The 24710-nt window shown below is 51.8% G+C and overlaps 1 protein-coding gene across 1 annotated transcript in view; it reads left to right on the forward strand.

Moving 5' to 3' along the window:
- The first annotated feature begins 3973 nt into the window (after nucleotides 1-3973).
- Nucleotides 3974-24710, forward strand: part of TBX4 (T-box transcription factor 4) — a 38279-nt gene continuing 17542 nt past the window's right edge. Inside the window, exons 1-5 of the mRNA XM_061470547.1 lie at nucleotides 3974-4244; nucleotides 5573-5731; nucleotides 6551-6645; nucleotides 18427-18546; nucleotides 20354-20501. Coding sequence (XP_061326531.1) covers nucleotides 5576-5731; nucleotides 6551-6645; nucleotides 18427-18546; nucleotides 20354-20501 — 519 coding nt within the window. The 5' untranslated portion in view covers nucleotides 3974-4244; nucleotides 5573-5575. The remainder of the gene's footprint in view (nucleotides 4245-5572; nucleotides 5732-6550; nucleotides 6646-18426; nucleotides 18547-20353; nucleotides 20502-24710) is intronic.

Here is a 24710-nt window from a genome sequence, read left to right on the forward strand (position 1 = left end):
AAAAATTAAAATTAACGTTCGTTTTAAAGGTTAAATCAATTTCACAACTGTTTGCTTTTATCTGTAAAATATTGCTTTTTAAAAATGTTTGGATACGTAAATATTCGTTGATAGTATAATTATTACTGGTTCCACAGCGAACATCGCCTGCTTGCGTCCTACACACAGCTTTGCTTGAAATAACCAGGGGTAAGTACACTGGCACAAAATGATAACATATCCCCCAGATATTTAAAATCCAATCGGAACATGGTTGTTCGTTCGATTTATCCGGTTTCGGTGGAGCTTGGTGCAAGGCTGAGTACCACATTCGTTTACAACCTTTAAAAGCATTCGTTAAAATATTTCCTTAATGATCTAAGACAAAGCCCCAGAGCTTGCAAACTTGCCCAGGTCGGGCAAATGCATGTGGGTAATTCGACAGAACGATTTAGAAGCAGAGAATCACTTGCAATTGAAACCGTGCATATTTTCAATACTCCCTTAGTGCATCTATTTAGGCAGATGCTTGAGATGAAAGGGCTGCGTGTCAGCCCGTATCTTACCCATGCTTCCTGTCATCGTTTCTTTGCAATTTAATTCTGTGTTTTTCTTTCAGCCTAGAAGTGTTTGGTACCAGTCTTTTGGCAAAAGAGCCTGAGGAATAGAAGGGTAAAGAAATATGACCCAGCTGCTATGCACAATGAGGTTTGTAAGTCCTTGTATGGTATAAATAAGCATACTACACAGTTATTAGAAATTTGGCACTGTCCCTGTTTAGAAGCCCAAGTCTGATGCTATGTAATTCCTCCCGAGCACATGCATAATTCAGTATTAGCACTCCATTCTTCCAGCCTTACTGCTGGCCAAATTCGGCAACTTTCTCTCAGTTTTCATCCATTCAAACTCTCCTCAGCAGTGTAAACCGGTGAGTTTCCGCTCAAGCCAATAAATCTATGCCAACCCACACGGCCGAGACTCGGTCTTGACTTCGCGGGGGCCGGGGTCGGACCCCGAACGGTTTCCCCTCCGCCCTCTGCGTCGCACGGGTGCTCCGAGCAGCGGCCGCCGTCGGGCAGCCCGGTACCGTCGGGTGTGGGTTCGGGGCTCGCTTCTGCCCTCGTCTCCGTCGTGGTCGGCAGGCTTTCCTTGGGGAAGTGGACAAGCGAAAGGGAGCAGCGCTGGCCCCAAAGGCTGGAGAAGCAGTGGAGCATCCCCGCAGGTCTGAGCCCGCTCGGTGTTTCCCGGCCCGCAGACTCAGTGTAAATATTGGAGAAAAACGACAGTAAACTTTTATTAATCGCCGGTGTTTAGGGCCAAGGCATGAGCGAGCTCGGTGACAGTGATGAGTGGTTTGGAGCGCTGGTCCCTGAAAGCAGGGCTTATCCTCCCCCTGCCTGCTCCTTTGACTCGGTGATGATGAGCCGTGAATAGGAGCCACCCTGCCGTCGGGGATCCGGCCGTTTATCTGCCGGGTGATGACAGTCGGGCTGGTTTCGAGCCTCGCCGTGCGTTGCCGAAGCCACCGGGAAAAGCTCAGAGCTGCGGCGGCAGGGGAGCTCCGTCCGGCAGAGCCGTTTCGCTCCGTCCCAAGCCGGGGATGATGAAATCGGCTGCGGCTAAGGGGCCCCGGGGGATCCCGCGGGCCAGAGCCCGCTGCGGGCAGGTGCTGCCCAGGGTTACGGCACGGCAGAGCCGAACGCGGACAGCGTCGGAAAGTGCTGGACACCGCAGCTCCGGCAGCCCCGTCCGCAGAGATGGGAAGGGGGTCGGGGCTGCTGGGAGGAGGGAAGGCTTTGGCTTTGCTTTAATTAAATCCTCCCCACCTGGGATGGCTTCCTCCACCTTTTCTTTCCATTATTATTATTATTATTATTATTATTATTATTTAAGAGGGGAGAAAATGCATTTAACGTAGGGAAGCGCGGGCAGCGTCCGTGACTCCCGCTGCCAAGGGCTGCGTAAGGAAAAGGTGGAGGGAGACTCACCCAAACAAAGGCGAGCGACCGGCACCAGCCGCAGAGTAAACACAAAAGTTCACCTTGCCGTGGAGCCCGGCCCTCGGCAGCCGCAGCGGGTGCGGGAGAGCCCAGCCCGCAGGTGGGAACCAGGGCGGGACCGAGAGGTCTAAGGGGGGCAACTGTGGTGCCCGGGTGCGCGCATCCTCCGCGGCTCGATGCGGGTTCTCTCCCCCCGCGGCGGTGGGGTTGCGGTACGGGGCCGGCTCGTGGCTTAGAGGTAGCTGCTACCCGCAGAAACCACCTCGGCCGCCCAGAGGGCCAAGCGCAGCGGGTCAGTGGCAGGGAGTGGTGCTCTGGGAGACTCAAGCCGGGCTTTCCTGCTTCCCTTCCTCGCCCCTAGGCCCGCTTTAGCCTCTTCTCCATCCGTAAGGACGCGGGTTCCTCCTCGCCCCGGTGCCCCAGGCGCACGTCGGGGCCTGATGCCGGCACGGTCTCACCTGCAAAGGGCCCCGGCCCGCCGGCTCCTGCTGGAATTGCTGCTCCCTCGCTCGAGTCCCCCCGCCTGCCCGGGCCTTTGGTTTCTTTCTTTCTGTTTTTTAGGAGTAGGGAAAAGGTTCATTAAGGGTTGACCCCAGTTTACTTTTTATTCTGCTCCTGTTCCCAATTTCGGCACCACGTGACGGTGGGAGTGAGTTTGGGTTTAAATTCACTTTCAAGAAAAACCTGATTAAAAATCCTGCCCCGTGAAGCCCCATGGCGGTGTCCCGGTGAGCCCGGCGCTGCCGGGAGCAAGCAGCACCTCGGCCCCCGGCCGGCTCGGGTAAGCGGCTCCTGCCTGCCGCCCTTCCGCGGACGCGGAGTGAGGTGCAGCCCGGTCGAGGGGACGTGAAGGGGCACAACGCAGAGCTAAGCCAGGCGAGGCTGCGGCGATATACGGCCGTGTGTAGCAGTGGGGCTGTCGCGATAGGCATAGATAACTATAGGAGGAAGCAATGGTGGCTGGGCATGGTTTGGTCGCCGGTGGATGAGAGGGAGAACTCGGCACAGGGCGGGCAGCCCCGACAGCAGCACTGTGGAGGGGTGGAGGTGTGTGTATGTCTTGGTAATCGTGACAACAGAGCTGATGTGGCCCGGGTCAGTCGCGACAGAACTAAGAAATTCTCCTGGGGGGGGATCTCCTCCCGATCTGGGGGTTTAGCTTGAGGGTGGGAGCCCCGAGAAGGAGGTGTCCGTGGCCGAAGAGTGCAGGGGCTCCTGTCCGGGCTGTGCGGGCCCGGGAGCTCCTCTGTGCCCGTCGAGCTCACCTCGGGCCGCCCCGGCAGCCCGGCCTCGCCGCGGCAGTGCCTGCGGCCTCCGAGCCCGCACAGCTCCTGGGTCAGTCTGTTGTGGCTGCGGGAGGACAAGGAGCGCTGGCTCTTTACCCGGGCTCTCGGGAAGACCCGCACTCGAAGGTCGGCCCTAGGCCGGCGGGACACGGGCAGTTCGGTTGCCGGTGCAGCGGGGCTGGGGAAGCCGCCGGAGACTGCGGACCCCTCCCGAAGCGTTGCCCCCGTCCGGACCCAGCTCTTCCCCATTCCCCCTTCCGGGAGGCCCCCGCTCCTGCTGCGGGGTCCAGCCGCCCGGTCCACCGAGTCAAGGGCGCTTCCAGCGCGGCCTGCGCCTACCGCGGCCCCTTCTGCCCTGCTGCAGCCCCGGGCCCGGCCCCGAGCCCGGCGAGCAGTGGGGAGCGCCGGGACCATCAGTGCTGGGAGGGGGCGGTGGGGCTGGGGGTGTCCTCCCCCACCGAGCTTCCCTCCGAGCAGCAAGAGGCTCCGATCGCTGCCGGGCCCGGCGCAACGCCGGGCAGGCCTGGGAAGGCCGCGGCTGGGCCCGGTGCGCAGGGACGGAGCGGTCGGTGCCCTCGGCCGGTGTCCCCGGGAGCGGGCCGTCGGACGGGAGCGGGGCTGGGGCGAGCGGGTCGGGCCGGGCGGAGCGGGCCAGAGCCGGTCTGTGGGGACGTGATTGACAGCGGCAACGTCAGCAACAGGAGGGGAAGGGAAAAGGGAGGGGGGAGACAAAGAGGGAGGGAGTCGAAAGGCCCCAAACTGGATCTTTATGGAACATTTTCCGCCAAGATCAAGGGAAAGTGAATCCGCGCAGCAGGGGATGCCCCGCAAGCCGCTGCCATCGGGGGCCGCGGAGCCGCGCCCGGCCTGAGCGCCCCGCGCAGCCGCCGCGCTGCCCCGCGGATGCCCTTCATGCCTCAGCCGCCCCAAGGCGAAGCCCGGAGCCCCCCGCTGCGCCTCCTGCCCCCCGGCCGGCAGTGTGAGTTCTGGGGTGCGGAGGGAAGGAAGGGAGGGAGGGAGGGAGGGAGTGCGGTTCGTGGGTACGGGGCTCCCTGCGGCCTGTGCCGGGGCGATCGCCGCAACCCTGCCCCGCTGCTCCCCGGCCCGCCACCCCTTCCGTCCCCGGGAGCACCGGAGTTCCCTTCCGCGGCCCTCGGGGACTCCCACCTGTGGTCCCCGGGGCACCCGGCCCCGCCGTGCAGGTCGGCCGCCGGCAGCATCCGTGCCTCGCCTTGGCTGGGGTTGCCCCATCCCTTCCCTCCAAGAGGGGTAGGGAACCGGTGAGCTCGGGGCACCGGGAGATCTGCTGCCGCCGGGGGCTGCGGGGCCCTGGCTGCCCCGGGATGTGCAGCGGTGCAGGGGGGCGTGTGCGTGCGCGCCCGCGCAGAACCGGGCCGGTGTCCGTCTCTGTGGCTGGAGCTGTCCTTGAAGCTCTGCTGCCACTGGAACTGCGGATCCCAGCCTCGCTCTTTCCCTCCACCGGCCCGGACTGGCGGCTGGACCTCAGCGGCACCGGGCAGGGAACAGGAGCAGAGCAGTGCTGTCGGGGCCACGGGTCCGGGTGCTGTTAGTATTTCCCCTTGGGGACCTTCGGTTTCCGTTCCCGGGGCTGGGACCCGCAGCATGCTCGGGATCGCTGCCCGTCCCTTTATCTGTCCGCCTGTCTGTCGAGCGGGGAGCAGGGCGGGCGTCCGCGTCCCTCCGCGCTGTAAAAGTCGGGGTTGATGCGCGGCAGCCCCGGTGGAGCTGTCAGCCCTTATCTTTATTGGCTTTTCCCAGTCTCCGTCCAAGTTTAAGAGGGGCCCTTTTATCTCGAAGACCAGCACTCTGCCTGTTTACGCCGCTCCACTCCGCCGCAGCTCTTCACCGCGGCACCGAGAGCTGGTGTGGAGCCTCCGGGAGCCCCGACGGGAAGGGACAGAGAGACCGGCCGGGTTGGGCTACCCTCCCTGAAGGGTAGCGGCTCCGAACGGTGGCAAAAAGCGGGGAGGAGAGGTTAAAGGCTGGGGGGGCTGCGGCCACATCTGAGATGAGCTGACCGGGCCTCAAGCGGGAGCGCAGCCACGCGGGGGCGGCTCCCCCCGGGACAGGCGGGCCCGGCCCCGCTCTCCCGGGCTCTGCGGCTTCCCCCGGGAAATGTCACGTCCCAGTGAGGCCGAGTGTCGCCGCCTGAGGAGGGATCGCGGGCCGGGCAGGGAGGGCCTGACCCCGCAGGTGGCAGTACCCAGGGCCGGGCGGGAGGGTGAGCAGGGGCTGGACGTGGCCCCCGGTGCTGCGAGCTAACGGTGCGCCTCTCTTCCCCCCAAGGAAATGCTCCAGGAGAAAAGCCTGTCTGAAACCGAGGAAGGGTTTCCAACAGCCCCCGCGCCCGGCCATGCGGACTCCTCCGCCGGTTCCCCCGTCCTCGGCGTAGCCGGGGGGAGCAGCACGCCGCTCAGCAGCCCACAGCTCCCCGATCCCGAGCAGGTACGCACTGCCCGGCCGCGTCCTGCCCGACGGCTTTGCCCCTCGCTCTCTCTGCCAGCCCGGCCTCCCGCGAGGAGATGCGAGGAGATGGGGGGGATGCGAGGGAATTCAGGTTTTTTATTCTTCTTTAATTTTCTTTTTTAACCATTTTTTCGCCCTGCAAAGCAGCGCCTCAGAGCCGTGGCCACGGGGCCCGTCCTGCGGCGGGGCCGCGGTAGCTCCTCCCGAGCAGTGCCCGGCCAGGCCGTGGGTTTCATCGTATATTTTTTCCCCGCTAAATAAAAGGCCCGAGGCCTCTGAGCACATCGCGGCTTCCCTGCCCTCGCCCCCGAGCCCGGCGTGGGCCTCCACCGTGCCCCCAGCATCCGCGGAAAAGGAAGGGCTCCGCGTAGAAACCGCGGCCCCGGACGTGCGTATCGTTCAGCGGATCCCGTGTCCACAGGGATGATCCTGGCGCCGGTTTCTGGGAGTCACAGGGCGATAGCGGGACCCGTCTGCCCCGTTGGGGCACGGAAACCCCCACGGAAAAGAGAAAAGAAAGGGAAAAAAAAACCTTTTGGCCGCTGTGTCCAGCCCTGGTGTGAAAGTCGATTAAACCCGGCCTCAGTTTGTTTCTCTTATTTTTGGCAGAGGGCAGTGGAATTTTTGGGACTCCATCCTCCTCCCGCACAGGCAGGCCCGAGGATCGTGCAGATTCGCCCGGTGCCTGCCTGTGGCCCTCGTCCTGGGTGCACCGCCACGGAGCCCCTGCCCCTTTCAGCCCCTCTCCTGGGTTTTTTAAGTAATTTCTTACTGTTCTCATGATCTTTCTTTTTCCAGACCATAGAAAATATCAAAGTCTATCTCCATGAGAAGGAGTTATGGAAGAAATTCCATGAAGCTGGCACTGAAATGATCATAACCAAAGCAGGCAGGTTAGTGAAAATTCCTCACGGATGTGTATTGCTTCTGATCTGTACGAAATGTTCCTGTTTGCCAAGACTGGGTTCTGCAGAGCTGCAATCAGTGGCATTAAAAAGAAACGTTATTCATGTGATTGTAGATTGTGATATGATCGGGTTTTTTTCAGTGTAAGCTGTTCGTATGTTTGAGCATGGCAATGAGGTTATGGGCTGTGGAGTCCTTTGCTACGTTTAGTCCGATTTTCTTTGATAATTCTTCCTGTATTACACATATATTTTTTAAGATGTTGGCATGGTTGTGGCTCTGTTCAGACCCCACTCCCTTTCTTTGCACAGTGCACTAAGACCTGTGCTGGGATAGTTTGCACCAAAGGTTTAGCAATATGAAGGCTTAGGCTCTGGTTTTAATCTCAAAACTGAAAGAGAGGCAGGTAAAACTTTTATCCTGGTAGCTGTGGAAAAGAAAATCTGCCTTCCCTTGGAAACTAACGATGGTTTCACCAAATCGGAGCCCCCTCAGCGGGCACACCGAGGCCCGTGTGGGAAGGAGAGAGCGGCTTGCGAGGGCTTCTGTTCCCCGGAGAACCCATCTCTGTGCCCGCCCAGGGATCCCTTCCCACCCGGGCTGCTCTGGTGGGCGATGGGAGAATTAATGTCAGAAAGATAAACATCGGAATTAAACCTCAGCCCATCGCCAGCCCGGGAATCCCGACAAAACCAACGCAGCTCCCACTGCGGGCACCGGAGCAGCTGTCCTTGACTTCTGCGGCTGCTGAAAAGAAAAGTTGCCAGCCTTAGGTATTAAAATCCATTTAATTCTAACACAGCTCTGTGGCTCTGCCAGCGCTGATTTTATGCAGTGCTAGAGAGCTGTGGAGGAGCACACTCAAATAATGGGGAGAAAGCAGAAATAAGAAGTCTTTTTTTCACTGTGGTCCCTGATTGTTCGAGCAGGGCAGCTCGAAGCGGGGCTGGGTGTGTGTATGTGTCTTTTCTCCCCTGTTTGCTGCTCTCACTGCGAGATTCAGATCCCAGTCCCCCGCTTTGGGGGTTGATGAGCGGTTTCTCTATCTTTTCCCCTGTCCCCAGCTCTGCGCAGCAGCTGCCCAGAGTAGGGCAGCTTTACTCTAATAACCAAGATATTCTCATTAGTCCCCCTGGAGAGGGGGTGTATGTCCCGGGGATCTTCAATTTGTTTGCTGTTTGGCCTGTTTATGAAGTAATTGTGCAGGTAACTGTCCTTATCACACTACATTTTGGTGTATAAAACCTTAGGGCTTGTTCTGTAGCATTTACTGATGTGAAGAGCCGGATTCGTTTTGATAGGTCTGCTACCTAAGGCAGCTAAGACTAGGGGATCAAGACCTCAAATATTTCACCCTTAATTTATAGTATCTGAGTGTGTCTGTGCGGGATGTGTAATATCTTTACCAAATTCTAGACCCTAAGCATCCCAAATGTGCATGTTATCTCTTTGTAAGTCTTAACGTAGATTGTTTAAACAAATCCATATGTATAGGGCTCAGTCCCACATTCTTTGTCCGGTGGAGCTGGCAGCGCACACGTAGTCACCTTTCGTGAGCATGTGGTTGGGACCGAGGAGATTGAAGTGAAGATGTAAAAAACTTCGGTTTTTTTTTCAGTCGTCCAAGCCAAATTCTGTAGTTGTGAAAATCGGTGCAGCACCATCCAACCAACGGCGGTTTCTAAACATAGCTTTTAATTAGAAACAAAAACAAACAAAGAAACAAACAAAAAATCATACAAAACCCCCCAAAAGGAAAGAAAAATAGCTGAAATGCTAAGAATACCTGAAATGAAATGGCCACTCCATTTCTTTCCTCTATGTCCAGCTGCAAATGGTGGCAAAATACAGGGTAACGTTTTAATCGGTGTTAAAATGGAGCGAGATGGAACAAAGCCGGTACCGGGCCCCGGCAACACCGAAAGCAAACCATAAAAACCTAACTAAATGCACAAAGCGGTTAGAGTGAGGCTGGCAGAAAGCTCGAACAACTTCAACCCCGTCATCGCCTAAATTCTCCTCGTTCCCACAGAGTGCCAGCCTGAGCCACTCGGGTCCGTGCTGCAGCCCCAAAGCAGGAATATGTCACTTATCGGAACGCAAATGAAGGGATGCAAATTAGTGCTTCATGCAGATTTTACTTTACCCGAGCTGTTTAAGTAAAGGGTAGCAATAATAAACCTCCTCTTGACCCAATTAAATAAGTGATGGTTAATGGAGGTTTGTGTGCACTTGCATTTAGCAAGGGGTGGAGAAAAGGGAAAAGACCTAATTGCAGGCATTAATTAGGACTCTAAGCCCCTTCCCAGCGGGGACAGAGATGCCCCTGAATGCAGTTAGTTGAAAGCACCTAAAAGTCGGTCTGCCTGACCTCAAGGGGCACAAACGAAAAGAAACTGAAGCCTGATTTTTAAATTCCAAACAGCAACAACAAAAAGTTACTTTAATGACAAGCTCACTCAATGGAGAGGAAATGTAAAGCTCAGCGGAAGCGTTAATTCCATGGCAATGGTGTAAAATAGCCTTTTTGTATAAACAAGGCAAATATTGATAACTTAGTAGGGGGGAGAGAGGGTGTCATTTGTTTCATTCTTTGGAGAGCTCCACAGAACGAGCCAACTATAAATTATCGAGAATTTAATGCTGAGAATTACTTTGGGGGATTATTACTCCCTCTTAGGACTGATCTGTAGGAGATATTAGGAGAGCACAGCAAGCTCAGCATTGAAAGAGAAATCATGTTGTTGCCAAGAAAGCTTGATTTATAAAGTGGAAACATCTTTAAAATGCACTCGCTATCTTCTTAATGTCCGACTGGTTCATTGTGGGAGGGGGAGAAAAAAAAAAGAGATTATTTTATATTAAAAGGATCATCGAAAGATAAAAAGTTTATGTTAGCGGAGTTCGCATAAAAGCGCTCGGAGGTAGAACCCTGCCTGGCGGATGGGACGCCGGGCTCCATAAATCAGAGCCTTTGTCTCGTTCCTCCGATCTGAGGTTTGCTCTAATGACGAATTTCGCCTCCAGAGGATTTTCCGTTGATGGTGTTTGAAGGCTGAATTACGCCCAAGTGCAGGAATCGCCCCGTCTCCGCCGCCGCCCGGGGCTGGGGGTGCCTGCGGGCTGCCTGAAGCCGAGGGCAAGGGGAAGAAACCCGGCCCCGTGCTTGCTCCCGGTGGCAGTGGGCAGAGCCCCGCTTTCGGCAGGAGCCGTGGCTCGGCCGCTGCCGCCGTTCGCCGGTGAAACCTCGCTCCTCCGAGCCGCCTCTCACCGCAGAGCCCCGGCGCGGCGGCAGCGGCCGGTCCCGCTCCCGGTTCTCCCTCTCCCGTTCTCCTTCCCGGGACGGGGGGATAAGCCCAGCGTCCAGAGGGAGCTGCGCATGCCTGTGCTTATAAATAAGGTTATAATTGTTCACAAAGCCCCCCATTTATTGAAGAAAAGGGCACTTTCCCAATTGTCCTATATTTTTTTCAGTTGTCCGATTAACCCAGATGACTAAAATCCATCATATGGCGGCAAAGGGAACAGGTTGCATTAGGGGGTGGAGGTGCAGATGTTTACCCGAATTCCATCCTTCTCCAGCCCTGCTGCGCGGTGCACGGCTCTGGCCGTGCCCGTCGGGCTGCTGGCAGCCGCAGCCTATCCTAGCAAGGCGCACACCTTTCCTGCTGGATTTTAGGAATTCCGGAGCGATGAAGTTGTATGAGGGGTGGATAAAGCGCAAAGCAAAGGAGAGGCTTCGTTATAAATCTTGCTTTCCAGTTGCATCTTCTTGCTCTCGTGTGCTATTATTTAACGGAACAATTGCATTTTATTTTTAACCTCGTGGCAAACCCCACTTTGCCTCTCATAATCCCTTGCGAAATCTCGTCTTCCAGCCCTTATTTCTTCGGGAAGTGAATCTGTGATTGCACAGTATTCCTGCCCCAGGGTTTCTTTCTTTCTGGTCGTTTTTATTTAGCTCTGTCTGTTTGCTAGTTTTTTTTCCAAGGTGCCAACCTTCGCAGCATTGCAGTTTCTGTTCAGCTATCACCAGGGACAAACAATTGATGAAGCTGATGGCTAATGAGTGAAAAATACCAGCTCACAGCATGTTTGGTCAGAGTTTTGTGAACAGTTTCTGAAGAGAAAACGTTGTGTCATTTCCCTATGGTAGCACAACCATCCCAGAGATGTGAAAGGGAGGCTCAGGAAGCTGGAACTGAGTTTTAGCTGGAGTAGGATGTGCATAGGTACACAGATAGATTCAGTCTTTGTGGTAGCAGGTTTTGAGAAGCATGTGTAGGAAAATATTGCCCGGGGAGAAGGGGTGTGTGTGTGTGTGTGGGGGGAGATGGGGCACACCAATAAAGCCGCCTGCATGTGCGCAAAAGATGCAATCCCCCTTTAGATGTTCAAGTTTCATTTTAAAAGTGGCTTATTTCAGTTTTAAAAAATCTGTTCCTAATCAACTTTAGTAAACCAAAATAAAACTAGTTTTGAGGACATCAAGGTCTGAAGAAGTATAAATGCTTTGGCTAAGCTGGTGCAGCTTTCCTCTGTGAATAATCCTTTAAAAGTTAAATTTTCCATGGCTCTGTAGGGCATATGGATGCCCAGTTCTCATTACAATTAAAGGGAAATATTTGTCCAGAATCTTTTGAGGCATTTACAAGAATTTCTGCACAAGGTTTTTGATCCAAAAGCAAACCTTAATATCTGAGATCAGCAATGGAATGTGAGCCATCAATTCAAAACTTGGAAATAAAATAGATATTTAAGGAATGTTTGATCTGCTTAATCCTAAATTTGGGGTCCTAGAATTACCCTATGCGGGCAAACTCCTGCTTTTAGAGAAAGGCTCAGGAGCAAACTCCAATGGCTATTGGCAGTGCTGCTAAAGATGTCGACAGCTTTGGCAAGGAAGACAGAGCTTATGCACCCAGAGTAGTGCAGGGATGGGATTTTAGTTTCTAATATAATTCTCTCTTCAAACAGCAAATCTCGGTTTTAGTTCGTTGAAGACATGGAATGCTCATGGTTAAGGGTGTTCCCAAAGCTTTCTCGCTTGTGCTTAGACCAGAGCTGCAGCAGTGCTGGCCAGGGCTGCAGGGGAGGGTTTAGTCAAGCCCAAACCAGCTAGCGAAGAGCCCCACTATTGCTCAGGCTCTGCCCCTGCATCGAAGGCTCCCGGGCACAGGGGCTGTGGATCATCTCCTGCCCTGTGCTGATGAGCCGGTGCATGGCCTGGCACTGATGCCAAGGCTGCCTGCGGCTCCTCTGAAAGCTCTGTGGAGCCCACACAGCTGGAGGGGCTGCATTGCCGAGGGAACCAGGCTGGAGAGGGAGCAAACCTGCTCTGAAATGCTGCGGTGCCGGGTGGTTGGCAGCGCTCTTGCACAGCTCCTCTCTGAGGTACCTTTGTGCTGTGCTCCTGGTGCTGCTGGAGCCCACCTCTCCCATCCTCTGGCGCGCTGGAGCCTTTTCTGCTCAATTTCAGTTGCAGCAAAACGAAAGCACTGGAGAAGCATCCCATGGCAAGAAGCCTGCCCATGTTTCAAGTTACTGTGGGGCAAAGAGAGGAAATGTTTCTAGACCATGAAAGCAGCCACCCAGCCAACCACGTTCTCAAGTATGTGAGAAACAATGTTTTATTTAAAAATCAGATGTGCTAGCCAGAAGAAAAAAATACAACCTCACCATTCCAAAATATAAAAATCCCTTAACTGTCTGACCTTCTCATCACTAGGTCATGGTCCTGCCACCAGATAAATCTCTCCTATCTGTCCATAGACTGAGGGTTCAATGTTGCTTGTGTTAGTGACAGTGAATTTGGGGCTGAAAAATGAACTACTGATGAGAACTCCTGTTGAACCTGTATTGTTTGTTATTCTGAGGCAAGGATCTGGCATGGGCTAATCCAGCACTTCAAAGTTAACTGCTCTTACTTTGTATACAGAGAGTCATAGCGGAGTGGCGTGGGTGATAAGAGAAATAAGGGACTGAGGGTTAGGATACACTGGGAAAATGGGACCCTGTTGAGAAAGTCTTTGATCTTTTTAAAGTATTTTTTGAAAGCAAGAATCTATCAAAAAGGAAATGCCGTTTAAAAGGCTAAAAGAAACAGCTGACATCCCCAAATTTGTTTGAATCTGCCCTGGAGAATATTAGTTTTAAAGATGCGTTAAGTCAGTGGAAGAAACACTTGTCAAAAGAAGGGGAATTAGGAAAAAGAACAAAGGTCATCAGAATGGAAACATGGTTCTTGAAGCCTCTGCACACCATTCCTTTCCCTCCTAACAATGAAGAAAAGGAGAGGCATCCCCAGGCAGCCATGGCCAACTCTCAAGAAGACTTTGGAGCCACATTAGTCATTATCAGGGATGCAGGCATGCCATCTACCTCAGTGCTTTGGAACCACCACTGGAGGCATCTCAGCATGCCCAGCAGCTTCTGAGGAGTTGGTCTTTCAGCCATGATACGGCTTCTTAGCCAAGATGTTGAGCGGTTTCTTGTCTTTCTGATCCTTTCGCAACCTGATGTGTAATAAGCATCACCTTTCCAGCACCATGCAGCACCATACTTCTGAAAATCCAGTCATTGCTTTCCTTGGCCATCCCAAAACCAAGCACTGTAAAAGCGTAAAACCCTTTGTCTTATTGAAACTCCTTCTGAAAACAGGACTTCATCTGTTGAGGAGATGGGGGACATTTTACCCCCTGGAAAGGGCCGAAGGAAGTGCTTGGTAGTATCTGAAGCACCATTCACACCACAAGGACATGCAGTGAGCGCCAGTCTGCACATTTCCATGGGCTTCAGAGAACAGCAACAGCCTTTAGTGAGGACATGACTTGGGTTGCTCCAGCAGACCCAGGTGTCCTGGTTCCATGCAGTTTTTTCTGTGGAAGTACTCATTGAGTTCTCCATGGCTTCCCTGCTGGTCAGAGAAACCCCTTCCCAGCCAATGCATCAGTAGGGGCATCAGAAATGATGTTTGCATCTAAGCGAGGAAGGTCAGATCCGATCCTTGTGAGCAGGCAGGTGCTGACACCTGAGGGGGTTGCAGAGGCCACTTTTTGTCACTCAGCAGTACCAAGGCATGAGCCAGTGTCCCTGGGACACACAGGTCCTGGCATGCAGGACGGGGCAGTTGGTGCTCAGATCAGTGTCTTGAGCTTTTTGCTGGTTTTGATGCTCTTGGCTACTCTGCTTACTATTCCCTGCCCCAAAACCAAGACTTCATTGGACCTGGGAGCCCTGTAGTTGCCCATCTCTCCAGGACCAACCAGGCCTGTCCCTGAGGATTAAAACACAAGTAAGATACCCAGAAGTGGCCAAGCCTGGAGAGCCCAAGAGGCTGGGAACTACTGGCCCAAACAAAAGCAAAGCTTTCCTCTTATCACTCACTTCCAAATCCAACCAACCAATTAGACATTAATTAAACTTTGTTTGAACATAATAGAAGCTTTGGCTCTGTGTCAGTAACTGCTCCATGGTTAAGGGGATTGGATAGTAATAGGATAAATAAATAAACAAGAGATGCTTATTCTAACAGTTCATTTTAAAACAATTTGTGAATATCATGTAGAGATAAAATGTGCCTAGCATAAACTTAGCTAAGCAATGACTGCTTCATTATCAGAACAAATAATTCACTCACACATCATCTTTGAAGCTTGGGAGGGCTGCAGAATTGTGCTGCTTGTTTATTTTCCTGGCTTTTACTGGTTTTGCTACATTTCATCTGCACAGAGCGGTGGGGAAGGGTTTAGCTGGGGCTGTGGCAGCGCAGAGCCCCAGCAATGCCGGCCCCCCTTCAGTTGCCCCTGGTTCCCAGAGCCAGCTCCTCTGCCCTCTCCAGGGCATCCCCCTGCCCTTCAGCCCCCAGCAATGGGGTGCCAGACCATGGTGTTTTAATGCAGTATCAGCTGTCCTGCTCGCACAGGAGGGAGGCACAGGAGCTTTTCTCCTGTGATCGCTTTCTTTGAGGGCAGCTTGCTCATGGGAACATAAAAACTGATTGAAGTTTTTCACTCCAAAGGACACTGAGATCTGCTGCCGTCACACAACAGCGCTGTGCCCCTGCCAGTGCAGGGAGGGAGGTAGAAATGTGCCTGTCAATAACCCAAAAGAGGGTTTTGAAGGGTGCAGGAGACCGTCAAGAGAGTGCTGAGGAGTATGGATGGTGCCTTCCTCATTAGCTAGAGCTGGAAGGAAGGAGGAGTGCGGTTTGAACATGTCCAAAACTGGAGCCTTGCTGACTCTGGTTTGCAGGAAGGCTATCGGGGCTGATGCTTGGCTGTTTGTGCTGTATCCCCTGTACATCACTGCATCCCCTGTGCATCACTGCCTGTTGCACTCTGTGGGCTCGTGGGTGGTGCCTGGGTGGGCAGGGGTGGCTCTGTGGCTCCTGCTCAGCAAGTGGCCCTGCTGACTGCCCTTAATGTGTGCTGGAGGGTTAGACACACACCTTGCTTAAAGAGCAGAAAGGGGAAGAAACTGGTTCAGTCCTGGACTCTCCTACCGCAGGGATGACAGCGTGTTTGCATGTTCAGAACACTATCTGACCAGGCTTTGAGTCTGAACAAAAGAGGATGAGGCCAGGGACTGCTGCTCTTAATCTCCTGTTCACTGGTGGCTTAAACACCACCTAATGGTTTATGCTGTGCTGCACATGTGCCCAACGCTTAACCTCGCTGAGTTCCCTGTTTGCACAGCCACCCTTGGCTCAGGAGGTGTCAGTGAGGATCAGGTGCTGCTGCTTGGACACCTTCCCTGGGAAGCCCCGAATTCCCTGTTCTTGTAACTGGTTTCCATGCAGGGAAGCTCTCACGCAGCCTGGAGTTGTGTGTGGCAGTGGGGAAGAGCGTGGGTAAAACGTGGGTCTGCCTGGTTCTTGCTTCAGACCTCCCACCGAAGCCAGGCTGAGCTTTCCCAGAGCTTGGCAAGGTGCTGGCAAGTCTTCCTGGCGGCGCTGGTTATTCTTCTGCCACCGCTGGTCACCGAGCACTAGATGATGAAGCAAGCTATTGTCAGGGAGAGCTGGCCAAAGTGAGGCATTCTCTATGGAGACGCCCATCCGCCTGAGAGCTCCTGCCTGCAGAGATTTGGCAGAGGCACCCGTTATGCAAAGCTACTACTGCACATAGAGCCGTGGCTGTGAGTAGTGCCATTGACCTGTAGTAAATTTGGGGGAAGCAGGCAGGTTTTTGGCCCCTTCCCAGGGCTGACGGGGAGCTCTATAGACCTACTGTAGGCACGGCCTTGCTCCCGGGCAGGGCTGGTGCAGCCCAGCGCCTCCGTCATGGTTTTCTGCTCCCCTCTTTCAAATGGGACATTTAATAAGGGCCAGGACACGGCATTAAGTGCTCTCGCTTGCCTTCATTTGAAAACCTTGAAGCTGTACGACTGCATTTTCTTGGACCCAGCTCTTCTTGTCATGCCTTCCCATCAGAAATGCACAACCCCTGCTTGTATGGTATTGCAAAGAGATATTTTCTAAATGAGTCTCTGCCAAGGGGTTGAGAAATATGTTTTCATTAAGAAAATCAAACTGACAAGTCCCTGGACAGCACATTAGTTGCCTTTTTCTCTTTTTTTTTCATAAAGCAAACTGCAGCAGCTAATAATAATGATGAAATGTCCTCGCACAGCCAAATTACTAAAGTCTACCCCATGTTTTCCTGGAAAAGAATGCTGAGAGTTGGCAACCTTGGTTGTAGCTGGGTCTGCCGACCGCTGAGTACAATGCTACCACCGCGAGATAGCGAGCGGTTCGCAAGTTAAGCAACACCTTCAATCAGATGCGAGTCCCCATTTGTTATCCTTAAAGAATTTCAGCTGTATATATTATAGTAGTACTTTGGCTCTTTGTATTTATTTTAGAGGGCTATACTAAAGAACATTATAAACTCAGGCATGTCCATGCTATATGAACTCCATATGCTGAAGCTTAATTTTAAATGCCATTAAAAAAGCACTTAACATTTACAGTATATCAGTCGGGCTACTTTAGCAGCTTGGATGTCCTACAGTAAATGAGATGATGGAGAAAAAAAGACATTGAGAAGCGAGATGTTATAAAAATCCCCAGTGCAGGGCATTCACCTGGAATGATGCAGGATCTCTCAAATTGTGTCCGTCTCATTTCTGGGTTTTAATAATTTTCTCCTCTTTTTTTTTTTTTTTGTTTCATTTTCAAGTGTAATTTTAAGGCATAATTAAAGGGAAAAAAATCTTGGCATTCAGATCGGATTCCTCGCGCAATGTTTTTTTCAATGTGTGAATTGGGCTGTGTATTCACAGATTGAAATGTCCTACTGTATTTATCCAGGTGCTCACCTGTAGGAGGACAAGGTTAAGAGGAGTGCAGAGTTTATGAATGAAAATCAAAGACGGACATTGGTAAACCACCCCTTTTTAGTCCCAGCTAATTGCATGGTAAACATCTGGAGTTTATGCAGGGTGGTTAAAAGAGTCAATTGAAATGGTTTTGAACAGGGCCCATTTTGTTGCCTTCTCCCAAAGCAGGGACAAAATGGTGCTGCAGACCTGGGCCAGCTCGGCCGGGCATGGGGGCAACAAGCAGGGGGTAAAGAAGGGGCAAAGTGGCGAGAAACAACATCAGGATTTGGGCCTTTCTTAATGAGGGTAATTAGAATGACTGCGGGATGTAGCAATTCTCATCCTCTGTGCCCTTGTCCTGGCAGAAAGGGGACTTCTGTCCAGTTGCGTGAAGGCCGTGGTGAGCTGGTTTGCTCAATCGACTTGTTTTTCACTGGATGAGGAGGAGGCTGGGAAGATGGAGCCAAGAAAACAGTCACTCTGAGGATGCAAAGTGCCTGCTCCTGCAAATCCTGGCTCCTGATGCAGTCTTGAGGGCTCAGGAAACCCATGGCTGTGCCCATACTCATCACGGCCATCTCCTTTGGATCGCAAGACCAGACATAATGGTTTCATTGTTCTAGCTTTATAAAAAGATATCCTTTAATATTGCAGAGATTCTTCAGATACATATGAGCATTCTTTAGTGATATGCTGGTTTATATGACGTTCCCTGTTTGGTGTTGGTTGCTACGTGTCTGCTAAAGTCCATACTAAATCCATGGGATGGGCACATTTGCAGTGGGAGCTCTGCAGTGCTCCTGGCTCCAACAAGGATTAATGAGTGTGCTGTGAATGTGGGAAATTTGGGAAAGCCAGGAGAGCAGTGGCTGGCTGCACCACTGCAGGGCTTAACCCTTTGTCTCCCCTTAGTTTTCAGTCTGTGGAAAGGAACACAGGTTCAACTACCACATAGGTGGGAGTTGGTGTTGTGGACATTGGGAATGTGTGAATGAAACAGTCTCCCGTGCTTAGTTTCTCCTGTACTCAGAGACTTTCATGGCAGCAAGAAATGTGCATTTTTGAGGTTGCCATAAGCCAGCTGGAGCCTGCTGAGGTAATGGGGGCTCCCTGCCCGAGCCTCCTATAAGGATGAATGAGTTGACCCCCACCCTGTATCTCTCTCTGCAGCCAGCTTTTCCTGGCACTGGCCCACAACCCCCCTCTATATACCCTCATCCATATCAGTGCCCCATTTTGTGCTGGCCCTGTGCAGCCCGTGCTCTGGAAAGAGTAAGTTTAATTCAGGTGATGTATAAGCAGCAATAATGTTTTGTAGCTCATTTGTCCTAGCATGAATCCATCACATGGTGACTGTGTCTCTTGGGGTGCTGCTCCAAGCTTCCATCAGTTCCAGAGCTGCAGAGGTTGCTCACTCACGTGTTAACCCTTTTTTATCTCCCAAGGAGGATGTTTCCTAGTTACAAGGTTAAAGTGACCGGAATGAACCCCAAGACCAAGTACATCTTGTTGATCGACATCGTCCCAGCTGACGACCACCGGTATAAATTCTGTGACAATAAATGGTAAGAGACCATTTCTGTTTGCCCTCTTTTCCATTAGAAAACTGCAGTTGGATCAGCCGTTGGCTGCTCAAGCTCAGGAACCAACATAAATACCTTCCCATGGGAGGGATGCCAGCTTCCCAGAGCTCTCTTTGGCGGAGCAGCAATAGGCACAAGAGCCAATGGCTGGAAGTTAAAACCGGACAAACATAAACTATTCTCAACAGGCTGGGGGTTAGCTGCTGGAACAAGCTGCTGATGGAGGTGCTGGATTGTCCATCTCCAAATTACTCAAGTTTGGGTATCTTCTCAGAGGAGATGCTTTAGGCCAAGCATAGGTTATCTGGCCATGTACGAGTGTGGGAGGATAAAGCTACAACCTGCATTATACCAGAGGCTGGACAAGGTGATCTAATGGTCCATTTTGGCCTTCAAAATTAGGCATTTATGCGAGCTAAGTCTTAAATTCCTTTCTTTTATAGCAATATTTTGCTTTTAGGAGATTGGTTATAAAAAAAAACATGGGGCGGTTTACTCAAAGCTCTAGTTCAGCCATGCTGATCCAGCAAAGGGAGCAGTGATCCCCCCTACGGCAGTCCAAAGCCAGATCTGGTTTAAAGCTTTTGTTTCCTATAATTCATTCTTCCTCTGTAATTTCTTCCTCTTCTGTTATTCTTCCCTGCCCTGTGCCTTTGATAGTGAAGTTACTTACCCAAGAGGCGTCTATGATTTTGCTTTCTGACAAAGGAAGCATGTTGTTTCCTCTTTTGCTTTTTTACCCCCAGATACTCTCAGCAGCCTCCCTCACTGTGACTATGCACTGTGGTTTTCCCCAAACCCTTCCACTGACCACTGCCTGCTGAAAAGATGAGCAATGGAAAATTTCATAGTCATCTTAATGGGAGCGAGCCTGGTGACATTCTATAAAACACTAAGAATTTACTTGCACATTAGGCCTGCTCTAGTTTTAAAAGATCCCTTTTCCGTTCACTTTTGTCCTGCAGTGCCGCTGGGTAAGAGGAGAGGACTGAGGGCCTCTGTGGCACGGCGGCCACTTTGTGTTTTAAGCATTAAGCCTTAGATGATGGATAGTTGTTAGCTCTGTTTAATTTAGCTTTTGCCAGCCCTAGAGCTGTTTCTCCTTTTCCTTTTATTGCTGCTGGAAAGTCTCTGTTGGTTTTGGTAATATTGCTTTTATAAGAGGAGAACAATGCGCGGTAATGAGGGAGTTGCCATTAAGGGATGTCTCATGGTTTGCTTTTGTGTCTGTGAGAGCTCATGTTGGTGTGGGGGCAAGGGGAGCTGGCAGAAGGGTATGAAGAGCAGTACCATGCGCCAGCATGCAGCTCCGGAGCTGGGAGCAGCCTCTTCCTACCGGAGCTGCCTCCAGGCTGGGGGCTGCGGGAGCCCTGCATGGCTACAAAGGGTGCACGCACGCTGGTACCCACTCCTGCTCACAGGTACCTTCTCCTGGGGAAGTGTATGAGACCATTTCCCTTTGCAGAGAGGCCTTTGAAGGCTTCATCCTCTCCAAAAACCCAGATGAGATCTCCTCCTTGGCCCGTGCCAACACAATTGCCATGTAGAGACTCTGCCCCAAGCAAATACTGTGCTGGAGCACTGGGTTACTCTGCCAGCCTGTGATGCTGAAATGAGGACCTCTGCGACTTCCATGAACAGCAGGAGCCTCTCGAACCCCTGGGCCCCAGTGCATCTCCCCAGGGCTGCTGGGAGGATTATGGGGTCGAGTTCAAGGACAGGATGCTCTCCTACATCTGGGCTGGTGATTGCTGCCGAGGTAATGCCATGTGTTCCCCTGTGTTTGCAGGATGGTGGCAGGGAAGGCAGAGCCAGCCATGCCGGGGCGGCTGTACGTGCACCCTGACTCACCAGCCACGGGAGCGCACTGGATGCGGCAGCTGGTGTCCTTTCAGAAGCTAAAACTCACCAACAACCACCTGGATCCCTTTGGACATGTAAGAGAGATGTTCTGCACGGGTTTTGGTCAGAGGTGGGCCTGGGACGTTGAATTTGTGTGTGGACTATGATGCTGGTTGGGATGTCACAGATAATTATGAGGAGCAGCACTTACCTGGTGCTGCCAGTGAAGCTGTATGGGGAAACATTCAACACTGAGGGAGGGGAGCCACCATTCCTGCCTGCGTGCTTCCCCTGAGTGCTCTTGGAAATGCAGCCTCTGACTTGCTCAGTTGTGTCCTTCTTGACGGCACGGGCCTTTTATCTTCTGCCCAGGATCTTTGCAGGCAGCACTGTGGGCTCTTTAGCCCTGCTGTTGCTGTGCGTGGTACACACAGCTCACAGAAACAGGTTGCATAAACTCATTGTTTTCCAGGCTGCTTTTGTCATCCCTATAAAAAGTGAAGGATTTTATTTGGAAAATCTTAATTCATGTGTATTGTGAGGGCAGAAGTCTGAAGTACACAGTTATCTACCACAATGCATTTAATAATTCAGAACAAGGGCCCTTCCAGCCTGCCAGGCAAATGAGTGTTTAGAGAATGTATGTAACAGTATGGACCTGTCTGGTTTGCATGTAAAAATACACAAGTATCATTGACTGGAGGGAGGGAAGATGGAGTTTCAGGTTTAGTGCCATCAGCTCCTCCTAGTACCACAGGTAAGAGAATCTACTTTGTGTCATCAAATGTGGGTTTTAACCTGCCACTGTTTTCAGCAGCAGCAGCAGGGAGTAAGGGGAGCTGTGAAAAGGTCCTGAAGAAGGGTGCAGAGTGAGAAGGGATGTATCTGTCTTGCTCAGAATGATCATACATCAAGCTTCTAAAAGCAGGTTTCATGTGGAGTCAGTTGTCTTGATGCCGCTTAAAGCCGTACAGAAAGTGTAATTCTGACCCAGCTAAATCAGGCTTTGTGAGGTTGACTCTGGAGGGAGGAAATCCCAATCAGCTTAAAACACTATAAAAAACAGGGATTTTTTTTTGCTGTATTCATGGTTTTCTGCAAGTTTTGAGCTTCCCAAAGCAAAGATGCCGATCCCGCGCGTCGCTGCCGCGGTGCCGCGGCAGAGCTGGGCTCTGGCACCGTGACACAGTGATAACCCAGCCGCCAGCAGCGCCGGGAACTGACCCCCTTCCCCAACCTACTGACCCCAATGAAACATGTGTGAGCTTCAAAGACTAATCAGGACCATTTAATGCTGGCATTATTAATCACAGGCCATCTCTCCCCTTCGCTCTTCTTTAAGGGGGAAAGCACCGTGGAAATGAAATGAAAGCAACTGCTTTAAGGGTTGCACAGTAAAAGTGACGTAAACCCCACAAATGCTGATGTCCCGGTGCCAGCAGCCTTACCGACCTGCTTGCTTTGCAAGTGGCATTCTTTGACTCCTGTGTTTTTCCCCTTGGTTAACTGTGTAGCCTAATATACGGCTGTTTACACTGTAAAATGTAAACCATAAAACATACAGGATGTTCGATGTGGCCGTAAAACAAACAGGATGTGCAGTGTTGGTTTTGCAGCTTTAAACGTTTGGCTTTTCCTGACTTTGTCATTTTTTTAACTGTGATTTTAACACTGCGTTTTAACAGGGGAGATTTCCTCCTTTTCCATAAACAGCCTGGTTGTCCTCTCACAAAGCTTCCCCAGTGACACAGAGTGGACTCTGGTTTGCGTTTTGGGGCGATACCCGCAGCATGATGTAGTGGCCATGCCCCAGATCGTGCCAGGCAAGCCTTGTACCACAGCTCCTGCACTCTGCCTTGCACTGCTGGGAACATGCCTGAAATAACCCGTTTTGAGTGCCCAGGTCACGGTGTGGTTCAGGCACTGACAACCTGCCTGGCTAAATGGGATTTAGCCCCGTCTCAGACAGTCCCTTGCTAGGCTTCCAAATTAATCATCTCCTTTAGAGAAGTGGTACCTCAGTTTTGCTGTGCACATGGAGGAGAGCTGCACTCTGTACAAGGCGAGCATGAGTTTTCCCCTCAGCTCATGCTGAGCACTGCTCTGCTGTTGCACGAGTGGCCAATGTCCGTGGGGCAGGCAGTGCCTGCGAGGTGTGCGCCTGGCACGGCGCAGTCCTCACAGCAAGGGCATGACGTCAGGAGTAAGAACCGTGTCTCATTTCTAGGAATACGTTTCCAGCGACTGCAAACACTCTCTCAAAGCTCCCTAAGAAAAACAAGTCAGAAACCCCACAGGGTTTGTTTGCCCTCTCGTGCTCCAGCGAAGCCTCCCTGCCATTTCCTTTTGTCTTTCATTTTCTCCAAACCTCAAAACCACTCGGAGAGATGATTTCTGCAGGCTGCCACTGGTGCTTTTTTCGGTGTGTGGGCAGCTGTGCAGCTAAAGCCGTGCTGATTCACCCTCCCTGCCACCCTCGGCTGCTGCGGGTGCCTGCAGGTGCTGCAGCATGGGGCTCCTTACCTGGCTGCCACTATCCCAGGCTCCAGCTCCTCATGACATCCCAAAATCCCACAGCAATTTGTGAGCAGTCCTCTCTAGCCCCTGCCATGCTCCAGTGTGCAAGGCTCAGACAGAAACCACTTGTTCCTTGAGGACAGGAGGGGCAAGGAGGCAGGGGAGAGGCACACAGTGGGATACGCTTGCACTAGATACTCCTTTTTTGGATTAACCAAGTTTTTGTTAGATGCTTATTTGGGGACAAAAAAAACCCTGCTTGTTCACCTACTGGTTAAGATCGAGTATGGGGAGCTGATCCTGAGGTCAGGCTGGAGTGTACGTGGTGTTACAGGGCTCTCACAAGAAGGACGTGATGCTCATGGATGCAGATGCAGCGGGGGCATGACAAGCTACTGGGCTTTATCCCTGTCCACAGCTGCGGTGCATTCTGGTGGTGAGATGCAGTTCTGAAGGGCAAACACGTCACGATGTGGGGGTGCAGCTCCTCTGAGCCTGGCCCCTGGACATCTGGGATCTGACCTGAAAAACAGACAGGCAGAAATTTCACATGATTTCAATGAATTCGTTTATAAATGAATCCATGCCAGCTCTGTGCACTGTAACAGCTGTATAGCATCAGGGACAAGCAGCCCCAGAGTTCATAAAGAGAAGTGTAGGTACATTTGAGGCTTAAATTAAGTAAATTAAGCATCTTAATTAGCATCCACGGAGCTGAAGCCCTTGCTGCAACCACAGAATTAGACTGAAGATTGTTTACTGTGCTGGCAGGAGGGGATGCTCTACAGGAGGCACTGGAAAGCCTCGCTTTCTGACACCCAGCCCATAAAACCCAGCCACCAATCATTCCCCTTCAGGCCCAAACCCTCACTCCTGCTCCTTCCACTGGCCGGTTATCTATTGTGGTAAATTATTAGTTCCAGTCAGAGGCATGGGAGGCATTTTTCAATGCAGAGACATAAAGACATGCAGATTTTAAACAAGAACAAGTGAAGCGCAGAGCTCTGTAATCTGCCTGGAACCCCCCGGTTGAAGCAGGTTTTGTGGCAGGTAAGCCAGTGCCCAGCTCACACACTACGGACTGAAAATGTGGGCTGTATATTTTCCTCTTGGGGGATTTTTTGACCATGAAAGGCTTCTTTCACACCAGGCTTAACAACTGAGAAATGCTCATGTTGACAATGGATTAAGAAATCAGCAGCCGCTGTAACATTTAGCTGCGGCAAGGTCTATCTGATCCTAAAGAAAGCATTGTAAGCCACCTATGCTTAGAGTAAAATCTTAATTTATGTATTTTCAAATCTTTACATGCAGAGATAATCAGCCTGACAGAGCCTTTGATTTATGTGGGGCTGGTGAGTGACGGGTTAGTGATTCTGGCAGAGCTGATGCTTTGCGCTCCAATGCCATGTGAATAATAGGCAGTTGCACACAGCCTGTCTGTGGAGACTAAGATTCTCTCTTAAATGGCAGGAGCTGGGCAAAAGTGGCACATCCTGTACCCATTCCCAGTGTATTCTGCCTGGGAAGTACCTAGCTGTGTTTTCCAGGTGAAAAATGGGAATGACTCCTTCATCATGAATCAGGTTACGTCGTTTCAAGTGATAGCAGACGGGTTAGCTAATAGCAGCCGTAGACAATGTACAAAAATAACCTCTTCGTTGGAAAGGATAACGTAATACTTTTGTTCTCTTCAGAAGGTTAGTTCAGGGCACGTGGGGAAGTATTGAGTGAGTATCTCTGTAGTGATAGATGCTCATGAATGGAATTCCACCTTCTTCAGAGGT

The sequence above is a fragment of the Pezoporus flaviventris genome, unplaced genomic scaffold (genome assembly GCF_033815535.1).
Source record: "Pezoporus flaviventris isolate CSIRO_AGI_PZ_B2104156 unplaced genomic scaffold, CSIRO_AGI_Pfla_v1 ptg000063l, whole genome shotgun sequence".
Classification (NCBI taxonomy): Eukaryota; Metazoa; Chordata; class Aves; order Psittaciformes; family Psittacidae; genus Pezoporus; species Pezoporus flaviventris.